General features: G+C 45.7%; 1 protein-coding gene across 1 annotated transcript in view; it reads right to left on the bottom strand.

Moving 5' to 3' along the window:
- Nucleotides 1-18,393, bottom strand: part of EEF1G (eukaryotic translation elongation factor 1 gamma) — a 92,969-nt gene that overhangs the window by 10,720 nt on the left and 63,856 nt on the right. The window contains exon 8 of the mRNA XM_069207080.1: nt 6,703-6,875. Within this exon, the coding sequence (XP_069063181.1) occupies nt 6,703-6,875 (173 nt within the window). The remainder of the gene's footprint in view (nt 1-6,702; nt 6,876-18,393) is intronic.

Below are 18,393 nucleotides of genomic sequence, written 5' to 3'. Positions count from 1 at the left end.
AGCAAATATCCCTGACCAATTGATCCAAAGAGCATTGCCCTTTAATAGGGGATGTGGGTGTCTCGATGCAGTTTGGCATTCTGCGTTTGCTTGTTGCGAATAGATCTAGGTCTGGTGTTCTCCATTTTTTAAAGTACTTGTGAGTAAATCTCCCATTCATGCTTTTGTTGGTGATTCCTGCTGAAGAGATCTGCCAACTGATTGTCTATTTCTGGAATGTATTGTGCTAGTAGATGAATTTGATTGTAAATAGCCCATTTCCAAATTGTTTGGGCTACAAGAGACAGCTGAGATGAATGTGTCTCCCGTTTGTTGAGATAATACATGGTGGTCATGTCTGTTTTTTATGAGAACATTCTTCTGCTTGAGAAGAGGTTGAATGCTTTTAGGGCACGGAAAACAGCTAATAATTCTAACTGGTTTATGTGTAGCTGTTTGTTTGACATCCCATTGACCTTGAATTGTTTGATTGTTTAGGTGAGCTCCCCAACCGATCATTGATGCATCTGTTGTAAGTCTGAGGCACAGGGTCTTGAACCTACTGCCCCCTTTTTTAAATTGTTGCGATTCCACCCTTAAAGGGACATGTGTGTTTGGCGGTCCATCAACACTAGATCTTGAAGTTGACCGTGTGCTTGTGACCATTGTTGTGCAAGGCACTGTTGTAAGGGCCTCATGTTTAATCTGGCCTGTGGTACTATTGCTATGCAAGATGCCATCATTCCTAGAATTTCCATGATAAATCTTAGTGTATTGTTGATTTGGCTGTATGAGTGGTATTACGTTTTGGGAAGCTTGTATTTTGTATATTTGGATACGCTAGAGCTAGTTGAGTATTTAGGATAGCACCTAGATACAGTTGTACTGGTTGAAGGTGTGACTTTTGGTAGTTTATAGAAAAACCTAGCGTGTGCAGAGTTTCTATCACATAACGAGTATGGTTTTGGCATTGTGTAAGATTGCTTGATTTGATTAGCCAATCGTCTAGATATGGAAAGACATGGATGTTTTGTCTTCTTAAGTATGCCGCTACTACAGCTAGACACTTTGTGAACACCCTTGGAGATGTTATGCCAAATGGCAACACTTTGAACTGGAAGTGTTTTCCTGCTATGACAAACCTGAGGTATTTTCTGTGTGCTAGGTGGATGGGTATGTGACAGTACACATCTTTGAGGTCTAGAGCAGTCATAAAATATTGTTTTTGCAGTAGTGGAATAACATCTTGCAGAGTTACCATGTGAAAGTGCTCGGACAAGATGTATAGATTGAGGGCCCTGAGGTCTAATATGGGCCTGAAGTATAGCGAGTATACTCTTGTTCCTTGTTGGGACTGTGGAACTAATTCTATTGCTTGTTTGAGTAGTAGAGATTGAACCTCTTGTTGTAACAGAACTATATGTTCTGGGGACAACTTGTGATATCTTGGTGGAATGTTTGGAGGAGTGGTTATCAATTCTAGGCAATAGCCATTGTGGATAATTGATAATACCAAGTTGTCTGTGGTGATATTTTGCCAATGAGAGTGGAACTGCTGTAGTCTTCCCCCAACAGGAGATGTGGGGAGTGGAAGGGAATGAAGAAGTCACGACTTAGGTTGTGGTGTTTATGAGTTTTGGAATGTACTTTTTTTTTTTTTTTAAGTATTGTACTCTATATGTTCCTCTAAACCCACCTCGTTGATACTGGGTTTGTGGTTGCTTTGTTTGTGAGGCGGAAGCCTCTGAGGATTGTGCTTTAAAACCTCCTTGAAACTGTGGGTGGCCTGCGAAATGAACCTCGATATAGGGTGGTGTACAAAGCACCCATTGCTTTCGCAGTATCTGAGTCCTTTCTCAGTTTTTCAATAGTGGTGTCCACTTCTGGGCCAAGGAGGTGCTTTTTATCAAAAAGCATGTTAAGTACAGCCTGTTGAATTTCTGGTTTAAAACCAGAGGAGCATAGCCATGCAGGTCTGATTGTGATGGCAGTGTTTACGATCCTTGCAGCTGTATCAGCAGCATCAAGGGCAGATCTTATTTGATTATTGCTAATCACTTGCCCCTCCTCTACCACTTGCTGTGCCCTCTTCTGGTGTTCTTTTGGGGGGATGCTGTATAATATCCTGCATTTCATCCCAATGGGCCTTATCATAGCGGGCTAGCAGTGCTTGAGAATGAGCAATTCTCCATTGTTTTGCTGCCTGTGTAGCATCTTTTTCCCCGCAGCGTCAAATTTTCTGCTCTTTATCAGGAGGTGCATCTCCTGAAGACTGGCTATTTTCCTTCTTTCGTGCTGCACTGAATCTAGAGGGACCTGATGAGTAATATAATCTGGGTCAGAGGGTGAAGGCTTATATATATATATTTTAATCTATTCTAGGTGTGATAATCCTAGATTGTACAGGCTCACTAAAAATTTGGTCTGCATGTTTTACCATGCATGGTAGCATTGGGAGACACTGGTACTTGGAATGTGTTGAAGATAGTGCATTAAATAAGAAATCTTCTTCCAATGGTTCTGAATGCATGGTTACCCCATGATAAACTGCTGCCCTGGATATGACTTGGTTGTACGCAGTGGTATCTTCTGGTGGAGATGGATTTGATGGGTAAGTATCTGGGATGGGATCAGGGTCATAAAGATCCCATGGGTCTGCCATATCTCCTTGTGAATAAAATGTGTGTTGGAGAAGGTATTGATGGTGGGCTGGTGTGAGGTGAAACATAATTGTGGAGAATGAGGAGAAGTATGAAGAGGTATTGGCCTCACCTTTTGTTTTTGCACCTTTGCTGGTGGCTGCACAGAGTCCAGTTCCTCTTGGAAAGCTAGCTTTTTTTAGTTTTTTTTTTTAAAGGAGGTGCAGTAACAATCCTTCCTGTGTCTTCATGGATGTGTATTATGGATTGTGTCTCATCCATAATTTGTAAAATGGGCTCAATGTCCAGACTCTTCCTCAGGTTTTATGGGTTTGTCAATTTTTTTTTAAAGTCCTTGTTCCTCTGTATACGAGGATTTTCTCAGTTCCGAAGTTTGTTGTTTTTTCGGTACTGAAAATGTAGTGGAAGGTCCCTGCTCTGAAGCAGACTGCAGAATTAGACTCCAAAGGGGCTTTTTAATTGGAGTCCGAAGTAGAGCCTTTGATAGATTTACTTGACTCCTAAGTAAAACGGAGGAGTGGCCTTTTTCGGCACCGACCCTAAAGGCAATCGCCAAGTCTTTTTTCGGGCTGAACCATGGCCTTCTGGCAGTGGTGTACCAAAGGCCTTAGAATGTTTTTAGTGCAGGGATGTAGGGGCAGATGTACACATACTGTCCAGCTGTGATGGGTCTGTCGTCCTCGGAATCCTGTTTGGAGTACGCGCCTCGGATGTCGACTGCTGTTTGCGCTTGCTCTTCTTCAGCAACACTGAGATGTTCACTGCTTTGACACCATTTCTAGTCTTCTAGCTCTGCGATCTCAGTCTTTTTTTAACTAAACGATACAGGCCTCACATTTTTCCTCCCAATGGTCTGGGTAAAGGCACAAATTACAAACCAAGTGCTGTCTGTATAGGGATACTTCGTGTGGCACCGAGGGCAGAATCGGAATGGAGTCAGATCCATCAGGCTTACCATGCAGTAGGCCCGAGAGGGCGCTCGCGCCCTGAAGGGCAAAAAAGTAAGTTTCCGATGGTATTACCGGTTTGATGCTAGATGGAGAACGCGATCAAAACAATACCGATGAATAGGAAGGTTTGCCAAATCGAAATTTCGGAGCGAGAGGAAACGCGTCCGAACCCGATGGCGGAAAGAAAAACAATGTAGTCGATGCCCATGCGCAATAACTCTGAAAACACTTCTTTGAAAAAAACTTGTAACACTACGAGCCCAACACTAGATGTCGGAATGGATATGAATAGCATGTGTATGTATCTACAGCTACACATGCCATCGAATATATATAAAAATCCAGTGTAGATAGACACTGTAAGGAAATGCCTCCTTGGCATGGTTGCCCCCTGACTTTTTGCCTTTGCTGATGCTATGTTTACAATTGAAAGTGTGCTGAGGCCTGCTAACCAGGCCCCAGCACCAGTGTTCTTTCCCTAACCTGTACTTTTGTATCCACAATTGGCAGACCCTGGCATCCAGGTAAGTCCCTTGTAACTGGTACTTCTAGTACCAAGGGCCCTGATGCCAAGGAAGGTCTCTAAGGGCTGCAGCATGTCTTATGCCACCCTGGAGACCTCTCACTCAGCACAGACACACTGCTTGCCAGCTTGTGTGTGCTAGTGAGGACAAAACGAGTAAGTCGACATGGCACTCCCCTCAGGGTGCCATGCCAGCCTCTCACTGCCTATGCAAGTATAGGTCAGTCACCCCTCTAGCAGGCCTTACAGCCCTAAGGCAGGGTGCACTATACCATAGGTGAGGGTACCAGTGCATGAGCATGGTACCCCTACAGTGTCTAAACAAAACCTTAGACATTGTAAGTGCAGGGTAGCCATAAGAGTATATGGTCTGGGAGTCCGTTTTGCACGAACTCCACAGCACCATAATGGCTACACTGAAAACTGGGAAGTTTGGTATCAAACTTCTCAGCACAATAAATGCACGCTGATGCCAGTGTACATTTTATTGCAAAATACACCCCAGAGGGCACCTTAGAGGTGCCCCCTGAAACTTAACCGACTGTCTGTGTAGGCTGACTAGTTCCAGCAGCCTGCCACACTAGAGACATGTTGCTGGCCCCATGGGGAGAGTGCCTTTGTCACTGAGGCCAGTAACAAAGCCTGCACTGGGTGGAGATGCTAACACCTCCCCCAGGCAGGAGCTGTAACACCTGGCGGTGAGCCTCAAAGGCTCACCCCTTTGTCACAGCCCAGCAGGGCACTCCAGCTTAGTGGAGTTGCCCGCCCCCTCCGGCCACGGCCCCCACTTTTGGCGGCAAGGCTGGAGGGAACAAAGAAAGCAACAAGGAGGAGTCACTGGCCAGTCAGGACAGCCCCTAAGGTGTCCTGAGCTGAGGTGACTAACTTTTAGAAATCCTCCATCTTGCAGATGGAGGATTCCCCCAATAGGGTTAGGATTGTGACCCCCTCCCCTTGGGAGGAGGCACAAAGAGGGTGTGCCCACCCTCAGGGCTAGTAGCCATTGGCTACTAACCCCCCAGACCTAAACACGCCCTTAAATTTAGTATTTAAGGGCTACCCTGAACCCTAGAAAATCAGATTCCTGCAACAAAAAGAAGAAGGACTGCCTAGCTGAAAACCCCTGCAGAGGAAGACCAGAAGACAACAACTGCCTTGGCTCCAGAAACTCACCGGCCTGTCTCCTGCCTTCCAAAGAACTCTTCTCCAGCTACGCCTTCCAAAGGGACCAGCGACCTCTGCATCCTCTGAGGACTGCCCTGCTTCGACGACAAGAAACTCCCGAGGACAGCGGACCTGCTCCAAAAAGACTGCAACTTTATCCAAAGGAGCAGCTTTAAAGAACCCTGCAATCTCCCCGCAAGAAGCGTGAGACTTGCAACACTGCACCCGGCGACCCCGACTCGGCTGGTGGAGAACCAACACCTCAGGGAGGACCCCCGGACTACTCTACAACTGTGAGTACCAAAACCTGTCCCCCCTGAGCCCCCACAGCGCCGCCTGCAGAGGGAATCCCGAGGCTTCCCCCGACCGCGACTCTCTGAAACCTCAGTCCCGACGCCTGGAAAAGACCCTGCACCCGCAGCCCCCAGGACCTGAAGGACCGGACTTTCACTGCAGAAGTGACCCCCAGGAGTCCCTCTCCCTTGCCCAAGTGGAGGTTTCCCCGAGGAAGCCCCCCCTTGCCTGCCTGCAGCGCTGAAGAGATCCCTTGATCTCTCATTGACTTCCATTGCGAACCCGACGCTTGTTCTAACACTGCACCCGGCCGCCCCCGCGCCGCGGAGGGTGAAATTTCTGTGTGGACTTGTGTCCCCCCCGGTGCCCTACAAAACCCCCCTGGTCTGCCCTCCGAAGACGCGGGTACTTACCTGCTGGCAGACTGGAACCGGGGCACCCCCTTCTCTCCATTGAAGCCTATGCGTTTTGGGCACCACTTTGAACTCTGCACCTGACCGGCCCTGAGCTGCTGGTGTGGTAACTTTGGGGTTGCTCTGAACCCCCAACGGTGGGCTACCTTGGACCAAGAACTGAACCCTGTAAGTGTCTTACTTACCTGGTAAAACTAACAAAAACTTACCTCCCCCAGGAACTGTGAAAATTGCACTAAGTGTCCACTTTTAAAATAGCTATTTGTGAATAACTTGAAAAGTATACATGCAATTGAAATGATTCAAAGTTCCTAATGTACTTACCTGCAATACCTTTCAAACAAGATATTACATGTTAAATTTGAACCTGTGGTTCTTAAAATAAACTAAGAAAATATATTTTTCTATACAAAACCTATTGGCTGGATTTGTCTCCGAGTGTGTGTACCTCATTTATTGTCTATGTGTATGTACAACAAATGCTTAACACTACTCCTTGGATAAGCCTACTGCTCGACCACACTACCACAAAATAGAGCATTAGTATTATCTATTTTTACCACTATTTTACCTCTAAGGGGAACCCTTGGACTCTGTGCATGCTATTCCTTACTTTGAAATAGCATACAGAGCCAACTTCCTACAGACACCAAGGCCTCTGAACCCCAAAACGGCTCCCATTGCCCGGCTTTCCAGGTCCGTATATCCCACCTAATTACCTGCGATGAGGTTGCAGCTCATGAACGTCTGTGTTAGCTCCTCAGGAAAGCGATACTCTCCATACCAAATGGACCACCCCTCCTTGTCGAAATGTTCCCAGAAGTATGGGATTGCCACAGTCAACGTGTCTTCATTTGAGTACTTCCTCTTGAACTCGTCCATGATGAAGGTGCTGGAAGAAGGCACAGAAAGTGAGCAGGTACACACGAGGCTGCTCAATATGCACATTTCCTCACGGCAGGGGCAGAACTTTCCCACAACACTGCACCTCGCCACACCATACACATACAGCAACATTCCCAATACACATACAGCAACATTCCCAAAACAGTCAGGCTTTCTTCCCAATAATGTACCTCACCAGATGCCCCCATACGAGCAAACCATCTTCTGGGTGAAAAGCAGGCCACTCCCACCCCCAACTGCACTGTATGTACGGCTTCTCAGCCTTCCCATCACAGCAGCACTGGGAAAGCTTCAGGTCCATAAATCAGAGGGTAGGGTGCTTTACCAGGCAGGCAGGCAGAGCATGGGGCAGTGCAACCATAGTCTGTAGTGAACCCAGGCAGTTTGAATTCCCAAGTGATGAGAGCGAAAACTGCACTCACTATGGTTTCGTTTGTTTGGGGGGTCCAGACCACCAGAATCACAATTTTCAAGCTGCTCACCTCTATAAGGATCCATTATTTGGGAACACAAGCAGGTCAGTGTTTCATGCCTAGCTACTCAAGGACCCTTACTATAGATTCATGCGTGAGTCACCATAGTGCCAACAAGAAAACATATGATGTATACACAAGAGTGACTAGCTGCAGGAGTAATGCAATAAATACACTTACTGTTTCAGTTTTGAGTCTTGACCAAGGGTCTACAAACTCTTTGATATCAAGACCCCTTTCAATTACAATTTCGGTTGGAACTCCCCCACTGCAACACAATTTTCTGAGTGAGTTCAAAGTAGGAGCTTTTTGAAGGCCAACAGGATGGAGAAGGGAAATGTCCTATAATAAATGTTGACGTCATTCAGGTTTTCTTTCCGTACATTAGAGTAAATATTTAAGGAAAATAAGAATATCCAACTACGAGGTTCAGGGCAGTTGTGTATGAGGGACAAACAAGAGACGTTTGCTCTACCTCCATTGCTACGCAGGTTCTGTCTGATGGAGATTTTCACCCTGCTTGTGTGTACTTCACAAAGGTTTGCTCCTTGGCCGTTCTGTTATCTTGTGTGCAACAGAATAGTTGTCCTGCTGTATCTGTTCCATATGTACAAAACTTGTATTGCTACTGCAGTATACATTCTGTTTTTTGGTGAAGCTCACTCCGGTAATGTCTGACTGTTTAAGGGAAGCCTGGACAGATGGTGTCTATATGGAATCAAGCTTGTGGTGCTGCTGCCAATTATTTTTGTCAGTTGTGTATGCGCATGAACCAAGCATTCCCATCTCATCTATTTCTCTAGATGCCGCTTGCCTAAGCCCCCTGGCCCCTTCACTGCCACTATCTCCCAACACTGATCCTGTCCTCTTATACTGCCCATAGCTCCTGCTGTAGCTCATTCCTGCTGCCACCCCCCGCCTCCCCCCCTTTGTCACTCTTCCCCCTTCACAGCAACAGCCAACTAGATCCAAACATTCAGAGGAACACATTTATGGAGTGCTCTGCTGATCGCTACTTTCTAGAGCAGAAAACGACCATTTCATGTTTTTACTTATCAGCCATTCGCCTCTCCTTAACGTCAGCCACAGCTGCTGGGTTAAGTTGTTTTGGAATGTTGGAAGTCAGTGATTTGCCTAGTAACATGATATGGAAGTAGAATGGTATGGATAGATTTTAAGGCAGAGACAGTTGCTGACTGATGTGAAAGGGTTGGACGTATATACCATGATGGAAATAAAGGACTTGAAGAAGAAAACCAGAGTGGCATCTTTAGTGGTGACGAGGATGGGATATAATTTATGTGAACTAACCCTGGCAGATCACAGTCAGCAACTAATGCAAGTTTGTACTCCAGAATGTGGAGTATTTAGGTCATACAATATCTGGGGATGGTATAAAGCCAAAAGTTAGTTTGATGGAGGCAACTGAAAAAGCACCCAGTCCAGCTGATAAAGACTAGTTAAGGTCATTCCTGGATTTAGTGGATTATGCTAAATTTTTATATATATATATAAAAAAAGAAATGCTGATATAGCACAACCATTGAGTGTTAATGAAAAAGAATAGGAAGTATGAGTGGTCAGAAGAATGTCAACAAGCGTTTAACAGTCTCAAAAGAAACATTAACGCTGTTGAATAAAGTTTGTGACACAGAAACATACTGTAATATCAACCGATGCCAGTATGTATGGTTTGGGAGCAGTTTTGATGCAAGTAGATAAAGGTAAGGAGCATGTTCTAGCTTTTGCTTCAAGAACACTGAAGGGAGCGGAGGCGACTTATTCTGCGATAGAGAAGGAAGCACTTGTTTGTTGGTGGGGAATTAAATATTTCAGAAATTATGTGTGTGGGGGAGAAACTTTGAATTACGAACGGACCATAAACCCTTAGTTGATATTTTTACCACAAGGGGTGCCAGTCAAGCGTCTTCCAGGATAGCGAAATGGATATATAGGTTGCAAGAGTATACCTTTATAGTGAAGTATGTTCCGGGGTGGCAAATGTGAATGCTTATTGTCAAGACTGCCAATGGAGGGAACGAAGAAGAGGAAGATTGGTTGGTGGCAGACATAAGACATAAAAACTAAAGCTGTGTGTGAAGATGTATGGAGAGCAACAGTAGATGAGGATGTGGAGATCCAAGTGATAAGGAAGAGTTCGGACAAGCATTGGTCGAAATTAGGAGAGGATACCAGGATGGTGACGAATTATAAGAATGTGTGGTCGGAACTATCTGAACAGGACGGTCTCTTGAGGAGAGGGGACAAATTGATTGTGCTGTATATGTTGAGAGGTTTTGGAAGTTTTACATGAGGGACATGGGAGTATGTCAGATATGAAGAGGACGGTGAGAGGATTTTTGGTGGCCAGGTATGGATTGGGACGTCGAGAGATATGTGAGAAATTATCTGTGCATGTAGTGACAAGACACATTAGTGAGACAACCCCTGTTCCTGTGCCTTTTCTGTAGAAACCATGGCAGAAAGTAGGTATGGACATGTGTGGTCCATTTAAATTTGGTGGAAGTGGAAAAAGCTATGCAATTGTCATGATGGATTATCATTCCAAATGGCCAGAGGTTAGTGTGGTGAAAGATATCAAGTCTAGTAGGATTATAGAGTTCTGTGAAGAAATATGGAGAAGAGAGGGATATCCTGAAGTTCTTGTGACTGATAATGGTCCTCAATTTACATCAAGTGAATTTGAAGATTATTTGGAATGCTGTGGTGTTAAGCTTATTAAGACAGCCGTAGCACATCCTAGGGAAAATGGATTGGTGGAAAGGTTCAACAGAGTGTTGAGTGAGAATATACAATTGTCGCTTCAGAATGGTTTGAATTGGAAGACGGAGATTAAGAGTTTGTGGAGTTATCGCACCACTCCACATTCCCTCACAACGGAAACACCTTTTATGTTATTAAAGGGTAGGAAACCATGCACTAGAGCTGTACCCGGTTGGATAGGTACAGCAGGTAAGAGAAAGGTGGATGAAAATAAATTGTTAAATCGGGTGGTGGAAATGCAAGGAAAGTAGGATGAAAGAATGATGAACAGAGTGAAGGAGCGTAAATTGGCGGTTGGAGACTGGGTGCAAACCAGGCTTTGGGAAGGAACTAGAAAAGGTTTGTCCAAATGGTCTGTGCCTAAGCAGATAATCAGAGAAAGATAGTGTGGATTTGGAGGATGGTAGGAGATGGAATATGAGAAGTGTGGTTAAGTGCAATGATGTGGATAAGCAAGAGTGGAAGGGAGACAGTTATGTAAAGAATAAAGGGAGTGATGGGGAGAAGGTAGTGTGGAAGGAGAAAGAAAAGTGGTAAAAAAAAACAGGTTAACTGAAAGATTATTATACAGAGTAGTGCATCTAGCAGCCCTGGGTTTGTGTACCTTTTTTTTTTTTTTTTTTTCCCTTTGGTACGATAATTCTAGTATATAGCTTAATTATAGGAAGGGATATATGTTGGCTTAAGTTAGTTGTTTTGGAATGTTGGAAGTCTTAGCGATTACCTAGTAACATGACATGGAATTAGAATAGTATGGATAGATTGTAAGGCAGAGACAGTTGCTGACTGATCTGCCAGGGTTGGTTGTATATACCATGATGGAAATAAAGGTCTTGAAGAAGAAAACCAGAATGGCGTCTTTTTAACAGCAATCTTCACTATGAGTAGAGTCAATATATTGGGGCCAAGCCCAGCTGCCAGAGGAAAGACCATCAAAACCAGTCTAAACCACACAATGACATATCGTCACCTTGTGGGTTAAGGAAAATGTCACTTACCCAGTGTACATCTGTTCGTGGCATTAGTCGCTGCAGATTCACATGCTGTGCATAGTCCGCCGTCTGGTGTTGGGCTCGGAGTGTTACAAGTTGTTTTTCTTCGAAGAAGTCTTTTTGAGTCACGAGACCGAGGGACTCCTCCCACCTCGGTTCCATTGCGCATGGGCGTCGACTCCATCTTAGATTGTTTTCCCCGCAGAGGGTGAGGTAGGAGTTGTGTATGCTAGTAATAGTGCCCATGCAATGGAATGAATACGTATGTACCAAATGTAGGTTAAAGTATGAAAATGTCACTTACCCAGTGTACATCTGTTCGTGGCATCAGTCGCTGGAGATTCACATGTTCTGCATAGCTCGCCATCTGGTGTTGGGTCGGAGTGTTACAAGTTGTTTTTCTTCGAAGAAGTCTTTCGAGTCACGGGACCGAGTGACTCCTCCTTCTGTCTCCATTGCGCATGGGCGTCGACTCCATCTTCGATTGTTTTCCCCGCAGAGGGTGAGGTAGGAGTTGTATTGTAGTAATAGTGCCCATGCAATGGAGTGACTAAGTATGTACCTATTTAAGGCTAAAATAATATATATACACAAATATACAAAGTTGAAGCTAACTTCCTAATTGCTACAGGCTCCCGGGGAGGTGGGTGGGCACATGTGAATCTCCAGCGACTGATGCCACGAACAGATGTACAGTACACTGGGTAAGTGACATTTTCAGTTCGATGGCATCTGTCGCTGTAGATACACATGTTCTGCATAGACTAGTAAGCAGTTATCTCCCCAAAAGCAGTGGTTCAGCCTGTAGGAATGGAAGTGGTTTGAAATAACGTTCTTAATACGGCTTGACCTACTGTGGCTTGCTGTGCGGATAGCACGTCTATACAGTAGTGCTTGGTGAACGTGTGTGGCGTAGACCATGTGGCTGCCTTACATATTTCTTGCATTGGGATGTTTCCTAGAAAGGCCATGGTAGCACCTTTTTTTCTGGTTGAGTGTGCCCTTGGTGTAATGGGCAGTTGTCGTTTTGCTTTAAGGTAGCAGATTTGGATGCTTTTAACTATCCATCTGGCTATACCTTGTTTTGATATTGGGTTTCCTGCATGAGGTTTTTGGAATGCAATAAATAGTTGTTTAGTCTTTCTGATGTTTTTTGTTCTGTCAATGTAGTACATTAATGCTCTTTTGACATCTAATGTATGTAGTGCCCTCTCAGCTACGGAATCTGGCTGTGGGAAGAACACTGGTAGTTCCACTGTTTGATTTAGGTGGAACGGTGAAATAACCTTTGGTAAAAATTTAGGATTAGTCCTTAGGACGACTTTATTTTTGTGTAGTTGTATAAAAGGTTCTTGTATTGTAAACGCCTGAATTTCGCTTACTCTTCTTAGCGATGTAATGGCGATGAGAAATGCAACCTTCCAGGTGAGGAACTGTATTTCGCAAGAGTGCATGGGTTCAAAAGGTGGACCCATGAGTCTTGTTAAGACAACATTTAAGTTCCATGAAGGAACAGGTGGTGTTCTTGGTGGTATAATTCTTTTAAGCCCTTCCATGAATGCTTTAATGACTGGTATCCTATATAGGGAAGTTGAATAGGTAGTCTGCAGGTATGCAGATATTGCCGCAAGGTGTATTTTAATGGAAGAGAAGGCTAGGCTAGATTTCTGTAAGTGAAGCAAGTAACCCACTACATCCTTTGGAGTTGCGTGTATAGGTAGGATCTGATTATGATGGCAGTAACAGACAAACCTCTTCCATTTACTTGCATAGCAGTGCCTAGTGGACGGCCTTCTGGCTTGCTTTATGACTTCCATACATTCTTGGGTAAGTTGTAAGTGTCCGAATTCTAGGATTTCAGGAGCCAGATTGCTAGATTCAGCGATGCTGGATCTGGATGTCTGATCTGTCGGTTGTGTTGTGTTAACAGATCCGGCCTGTTGGGCAATTTGATGTGGGGTACTACTGATAGGTCTAGCAGTGTTGTGTACCAGGGTTGCCTTGCCCAAGTTGGTGCTATTAAAATGAGTTTGAGTTTGTTTTGACTCAATTTGTTTACCAGATAAGGAAGGAGAGGGAGAGGAGGAAAAGCGTAGGCAAATATCCCTGACCAGTTCATCCATAGGGCATTGCCTTGGGACTGCCTGTGTGGGTATCTGGATGCGAAGTTTTGGCATTTTGCGTTCTCTCTTGTTGCAAACAAGTCTATTTGAGGTGTTCCCCAAAGTCTGAAGTAAGTGTTTAGAACTTGGGGGTGAATTTCCCATTCGTGGACTTGTTGGTGATCTCGAGAGAGATTGTCTGCAAGTTGATTCTGGATCCCTGGAATGAACTGCGCTATTAGGCGAATGTGGTTGTGAATTGCCCATCGCCATATTTTCTGTGCTAGAAGACTCAACTGCGTTGAGTGTGTGCCCCCCTGTTTGTTTAGATAATACATAGTTGTCATGTTGTCTGTTTTGACAAGAATGTATTTGTGAGTTATAATTGGTTGGAAAGCCCGCAATGCGTGAAAAACTGCTAGCATTTCTAGGTGATTTATGTGCAGTTTTGTTTGATGTACGTTCCATTGTCCTTGTATGCTGTGTTGATCGAGGTGTGCTCCCCACCCTGTCATGGAAGCATCTGTTATTACGTATTGTGGCACTGGGTCTTGGAATGGCCGCCCTTTGTTTAAATTTATACTGTTCCACCATAGAAGCGAGAGGTAAGTTTGGCGGTCTATCAACACCAGATCTAGAAGGTGACCCTGTGCTTGTGACCATTGTGATGCTAGGCACTGTTGTAAGGGCCTCATGTGTAGTCTTGCGTTTGGGACAATGGCTATGCATGAAGACATCATGCCTAGGAGTTGTAATATCTTTGCTTGTATTGTTTGCGTTGGATACATGCGTTGTATGATCTTGTTGAAATTTTGAATTCTTTGTTGACTTGGAGTGGCTACACCTTTTGTTGTGTATTATGGCCCCCAGGTATTGTTGTACTTTGCACGGCAAAATGTTGGATTTTGCAAAGTTGACGGTGAAACCTAGTTTGTAGAGGGTTTGTATGATTTGATTTGTGTGTTGTAAGCACTTTGTTAGTGAATTGGTTTTGATTAGCCAATCGTCTAGATATGGGAATACATGTATTTGCTGCCTTCTGATGTGTGCAGCCACTACTGCTAGGCATTTTGTAAAGACTCTTGGTGCGGTTGTTAAACCAAAGGCAATACTTTGAATTGGTAATGTATTCCTTTGAATACGAACCGTAGGTATTTTCTGTGAGATGGATGTATTGGTAAATGGAAATACGCGTCCTTGAGATCTAAGGTTGTCATGTAGTCCTGTAGTTTTAGCAATGGTAACACCTCTTTTAGCGTGACCATGTGAAAGTGGTCTGATTTGATGTAGGTGTTTAGTATTCTGAGGTCTAGGATTGGTCTCAGTGTTTTGTCCTTTTTTGGTATTAAGAAGTACAGTGAATAGACTCCTGTGTTTGTCTGTGTGATTGGTACTAACTCGATTGCATTCTTTTGCAATAGTGCTTGAACTTCTATTTCCAGAAGGTCGGAATGTAGTTTTGACAATTTCCGTGCTTTTGGTGGTATGTTTGGAGGGAATTGTAGGAATTCTATGCAATAACCATGTTGGATAATTGCTAAGACCCAAGTGTCTGTAGTTATTTCCTCCCACGCTTTGTAATAATGACCTATTCTTCCCCCCACTGGTGTTGTGTGGAGGGGGTGAGTGACATCTGAGTCACTGCTTGGTTGTAGGGGTTTTGGGGCTTTGAAAATTCCCTCTATTCCTAGGGAATTGCCCTCCTCTGTATTGGCCCCGAAAGCCTCCCCTGTACTGTCCCTGGACGGTGTTGCCTGCGAGGTGCTGGCTTGTGTGGCCTGACCCTGAAACCCCCCTCGAAAGGGTGTCTTGCGGAAGGTGCTGTAGGTTCCTCTGCTCTGCGGGGAGTAGAGTGCGCCCATGGCTTTAGCAGTGTCAGTGTCTTTTTTAAGTTTTTCGATTGCTGTGTTCACTTCTGGTCCGAACAGTTGTTTTTCGTTGAATGGCATATTGAGCACTGCCTGCTGTATCTCTGGTTTGAACCCAGACGTTCTTAGCCATGCGTGCCTTCTAATGGTCACAGATGTATTAATTGTTCTTGCAGCTGTGTCTGCTGCGTCCATAGAAGATCGTATCTGGTTATTAGATATGTTCTGTCCTTCCTCAACCACCTGCTTTGCCCTTTTTTGAAGTTCCTTGGGTAGATGCTCGATGAGGTGTTGCATCTCATCCCAATGGGCTCTGTCATAGCGCGCAAGTAGTGCTTGAGAGTTAGCGATGCGCCACTGGTTTGCAGCTTGTACTGCGACTCTTTTCCCAGCTGCATCGAACTTGCGGCTCTCTTTATCTGGGGGTGGGGCGTCCCCAGATGTGTGGGTTGGCTCTTCCGAGCTGCTCCCACTACGACGGAATCTGGTGGCAGCTGTGTGGTGATGAAAACAGGGTCTGTAGGAGGTGCTTTATATTTCTTGTCCACCCTTGGCGTCATTGCCCTACTTTTGACCGGCTCCTTGAAGATTTCCTTTGCGTGCCGAAGCATACCTGGCAGCATAGGCAGGCTTTGGTAGGAGCTGTGGGTGGAGGAGAGGGTGTTGAATAAAAAGTCATCCTCGACTTGTTCTGAGTGGAGGTTTACGTTGTGGAATTGTGCTGCTCTAGCCACCACTTGAGAATATGCTGTGCTGTCCTCAGGTGGTGAGGGCTTTGTTGGATATGCCTCCGGACTGTTGTCCGACACTGGGGCGTCATATAAGTCCCAAGCGTCTTGATCCTGGTCACCTTGGCTCATGGTGGTGTGAGGCGGGGAATGTGACGGAGTTTGCGCTGGTGAGACGTTAAGTACAGGTGGAGGAGAGGGTGGCGGAGTCACCTTTTTCACCATTTTTGTTTGTGGCGCCTGTTCTGTTTGAAACTCCAGTCTCCTTTTTCTCCTAATAGGGGGAGTTCAGATGGCGTCCACGCCGACAGCGCACCGAGAGTTCGAGGAACAAGAGGAAGAAGAAACCTTTTCGATCCACGAATCGGACTCCGAGGAATTCGACGATCAAAGAACCGTGAGTAAGACGTCGAAAACAACACATAAAAAAAGTGACAAGGCCCAGGGGACGTGACAGGTACAGGTTACAGACCAAATGTTGGTCTGTATACGGGTATTTGTTGTGGCATTTGGGACAAAAACGGAACGGGGTCCGTTCCATCGGCGGTGTTGGACACGCGGTCGGGCCGACCAGGCCCCGACGGGGGCTCGAAAACTACCCCGAAGGGCACCGGAGCGCGTCGATCTTCGATGCGATGTTTAATCTGACTACGCCAATCCCGAACGCAACAATACAGACGAAAATCTTCCGAAATCTACTAACTTTCCATTCCGAAACTCGGAGCGACAGGAACACGTCCGAACCCGATAGCGGAAAGAAAACAATCGAAGATGGAGTCGACGCCCATGCGCAATGGAGACAGAAGGAGGAGTCACTCGGTCCCGTGACTCGAAAGACTTCTTCGAAGAAAAACAACTTGTAACACTCCGACCCAACACCAGATGGCGAGCTATGCAGAACATGTGTATCTACAGCGACAGATGCCATCGAACATATATTTACAAATGTACAAATGCTCAGGATATACTTCCAAACGGCTACAGGCTCCCGGGGAGGCGGGTGGGCGCATGTGAACCTGCAGCGACTAATGCCACGAACAGATGTACACTGGGTAAGTGACATTTTCCGTTCGGTGGCATGTGTAGCTGCAGATACACATGCTGTGCATAGACTAGTAAGCAGTTATCTCCCCAAAAGCGGTGGTTCAGCCTGTAGGAGTGGAAGTAGTTTGAAATAAAGTTCTTAGTACGGCTTGTCCTACTGTAGCTTGTTGTGCAGATAACACATCTACACAGTAGTGTTTAGTAAATGTATGAGGCGTAGACCATGCTGCTGCCTTACATATTTCGTTCATTGGAATATTTCCTAGAAAGGCCATAGTAGCACCTTTTTTTCTGGTCGAGTGTGCCTTTGGTGTAATAGGCAGCTCTCTCTTTGCTTTAAGATAGCAGGTTTGGATGCACCTAACTATCTGTAAGGAAATGCCTCCTTGGCATGGTTGCCCCCTGACTTTTTGCCTTTGCTGATGCTATGTTTACAATTGAAGGTGTGCTGAGGCCTGCTAACCAGGCCCCAGCACCAGTGTTCTTTCCCTAACCTGTACTTTTGTATCCACAATTGGCAGACCCTGGCATCCAGATAAGTCCCTTGTAACTGGTACTTCTAGTACCAAGGGCCCTGATGCCAAGGAAGGTCTCTAAGGGCTGCAGCATGTCTTATGCCACCCTGGAGACCTCTCACTCAGCACAGACACACTGCTTGCCAGCTTGTGTGTGCTAGTGAGGACAAAACGAGTAAGTCGACATGGCACTCCCCTCAGGGTGCCATGCCAGCCTCTCACTGCCTATGCAGTATAGGTAAGACACCCCTCTAGCAGGCCTTACAGCCCTAAGGCAGGGTGCACTATACCATAGGTGAGGGTACCAGTGCATGAGCATGGTACCCCTACAGTGTCTAAACAAAACCTTAGACATTGTAAGTGCAGAGTAGCCATAAGAGTATATGGTCTGGGAGTCTGTCAAACACGAACTCCACAGCACCATAATGGCTACACTGAAAACTGGGAAGTTTGGTATCAAACTTCTCAGCACAATAAATGCACACTGATGCCAGTGTACATTTTATTGTAAAATACACCCCAGAGGGCACCTTAGAGGTGCCCCCTGAAACCTATCCGACTATCTGTGTAGGCTGACTGGTTCCAGCAGCCTGCCACACTAGAGACATGTTGCTGGCCCCATGGGGAGAGTGCCTTTGTCACTCTGAGGCCAGTAACAAAGCCTGCACTGGGTGGAGATGCTAACACCTCCCCCAGGCAGGAGCTGTAACACCTGGCGGTGAGCCTCAAAGGCTCACCCCTTTGTCACAGCCCAGCAGGGCACTCCAGCTTAGTGGAGTTGCCCGCCCCCTCCGGCCACGGCCCCCACTTTTGGCGGCAAGGCTGGAGGGAACAAAGAAAGCAACAAGGAGGAGTCACTGGCCAGTCAGGACAGCCCCTAAGGTGTCCTGAGCTGAAGTGACTCTAACTTTTAGAAATCCTCCATCTTGCAGATGGAGGATTCCCCCAATAGGGTTAGGATTGTGACCCCCTCCCCTTGGGAGGAGGCACAAAGAGGG

This window comes from Pleurodeles waltl, chromosome 9 (assembly GCF_031143425.1).
Source record: "Pleurodeles waltl isolate 20211129_DDA chromosome 9, aPleWal1.hap1.20221129, whole genome shotgun sequence".
In the NCBI taxonomy this organism is placed as follows: Eukaryota; Metazoa; Chordata; class Amphibia; order Caudata; family Salamandridae; genus Pleurodeles; species Pleurodeles waltl.
This window is presented reverse-complemented; position numbering and strand designations above follow the sequence as displayed.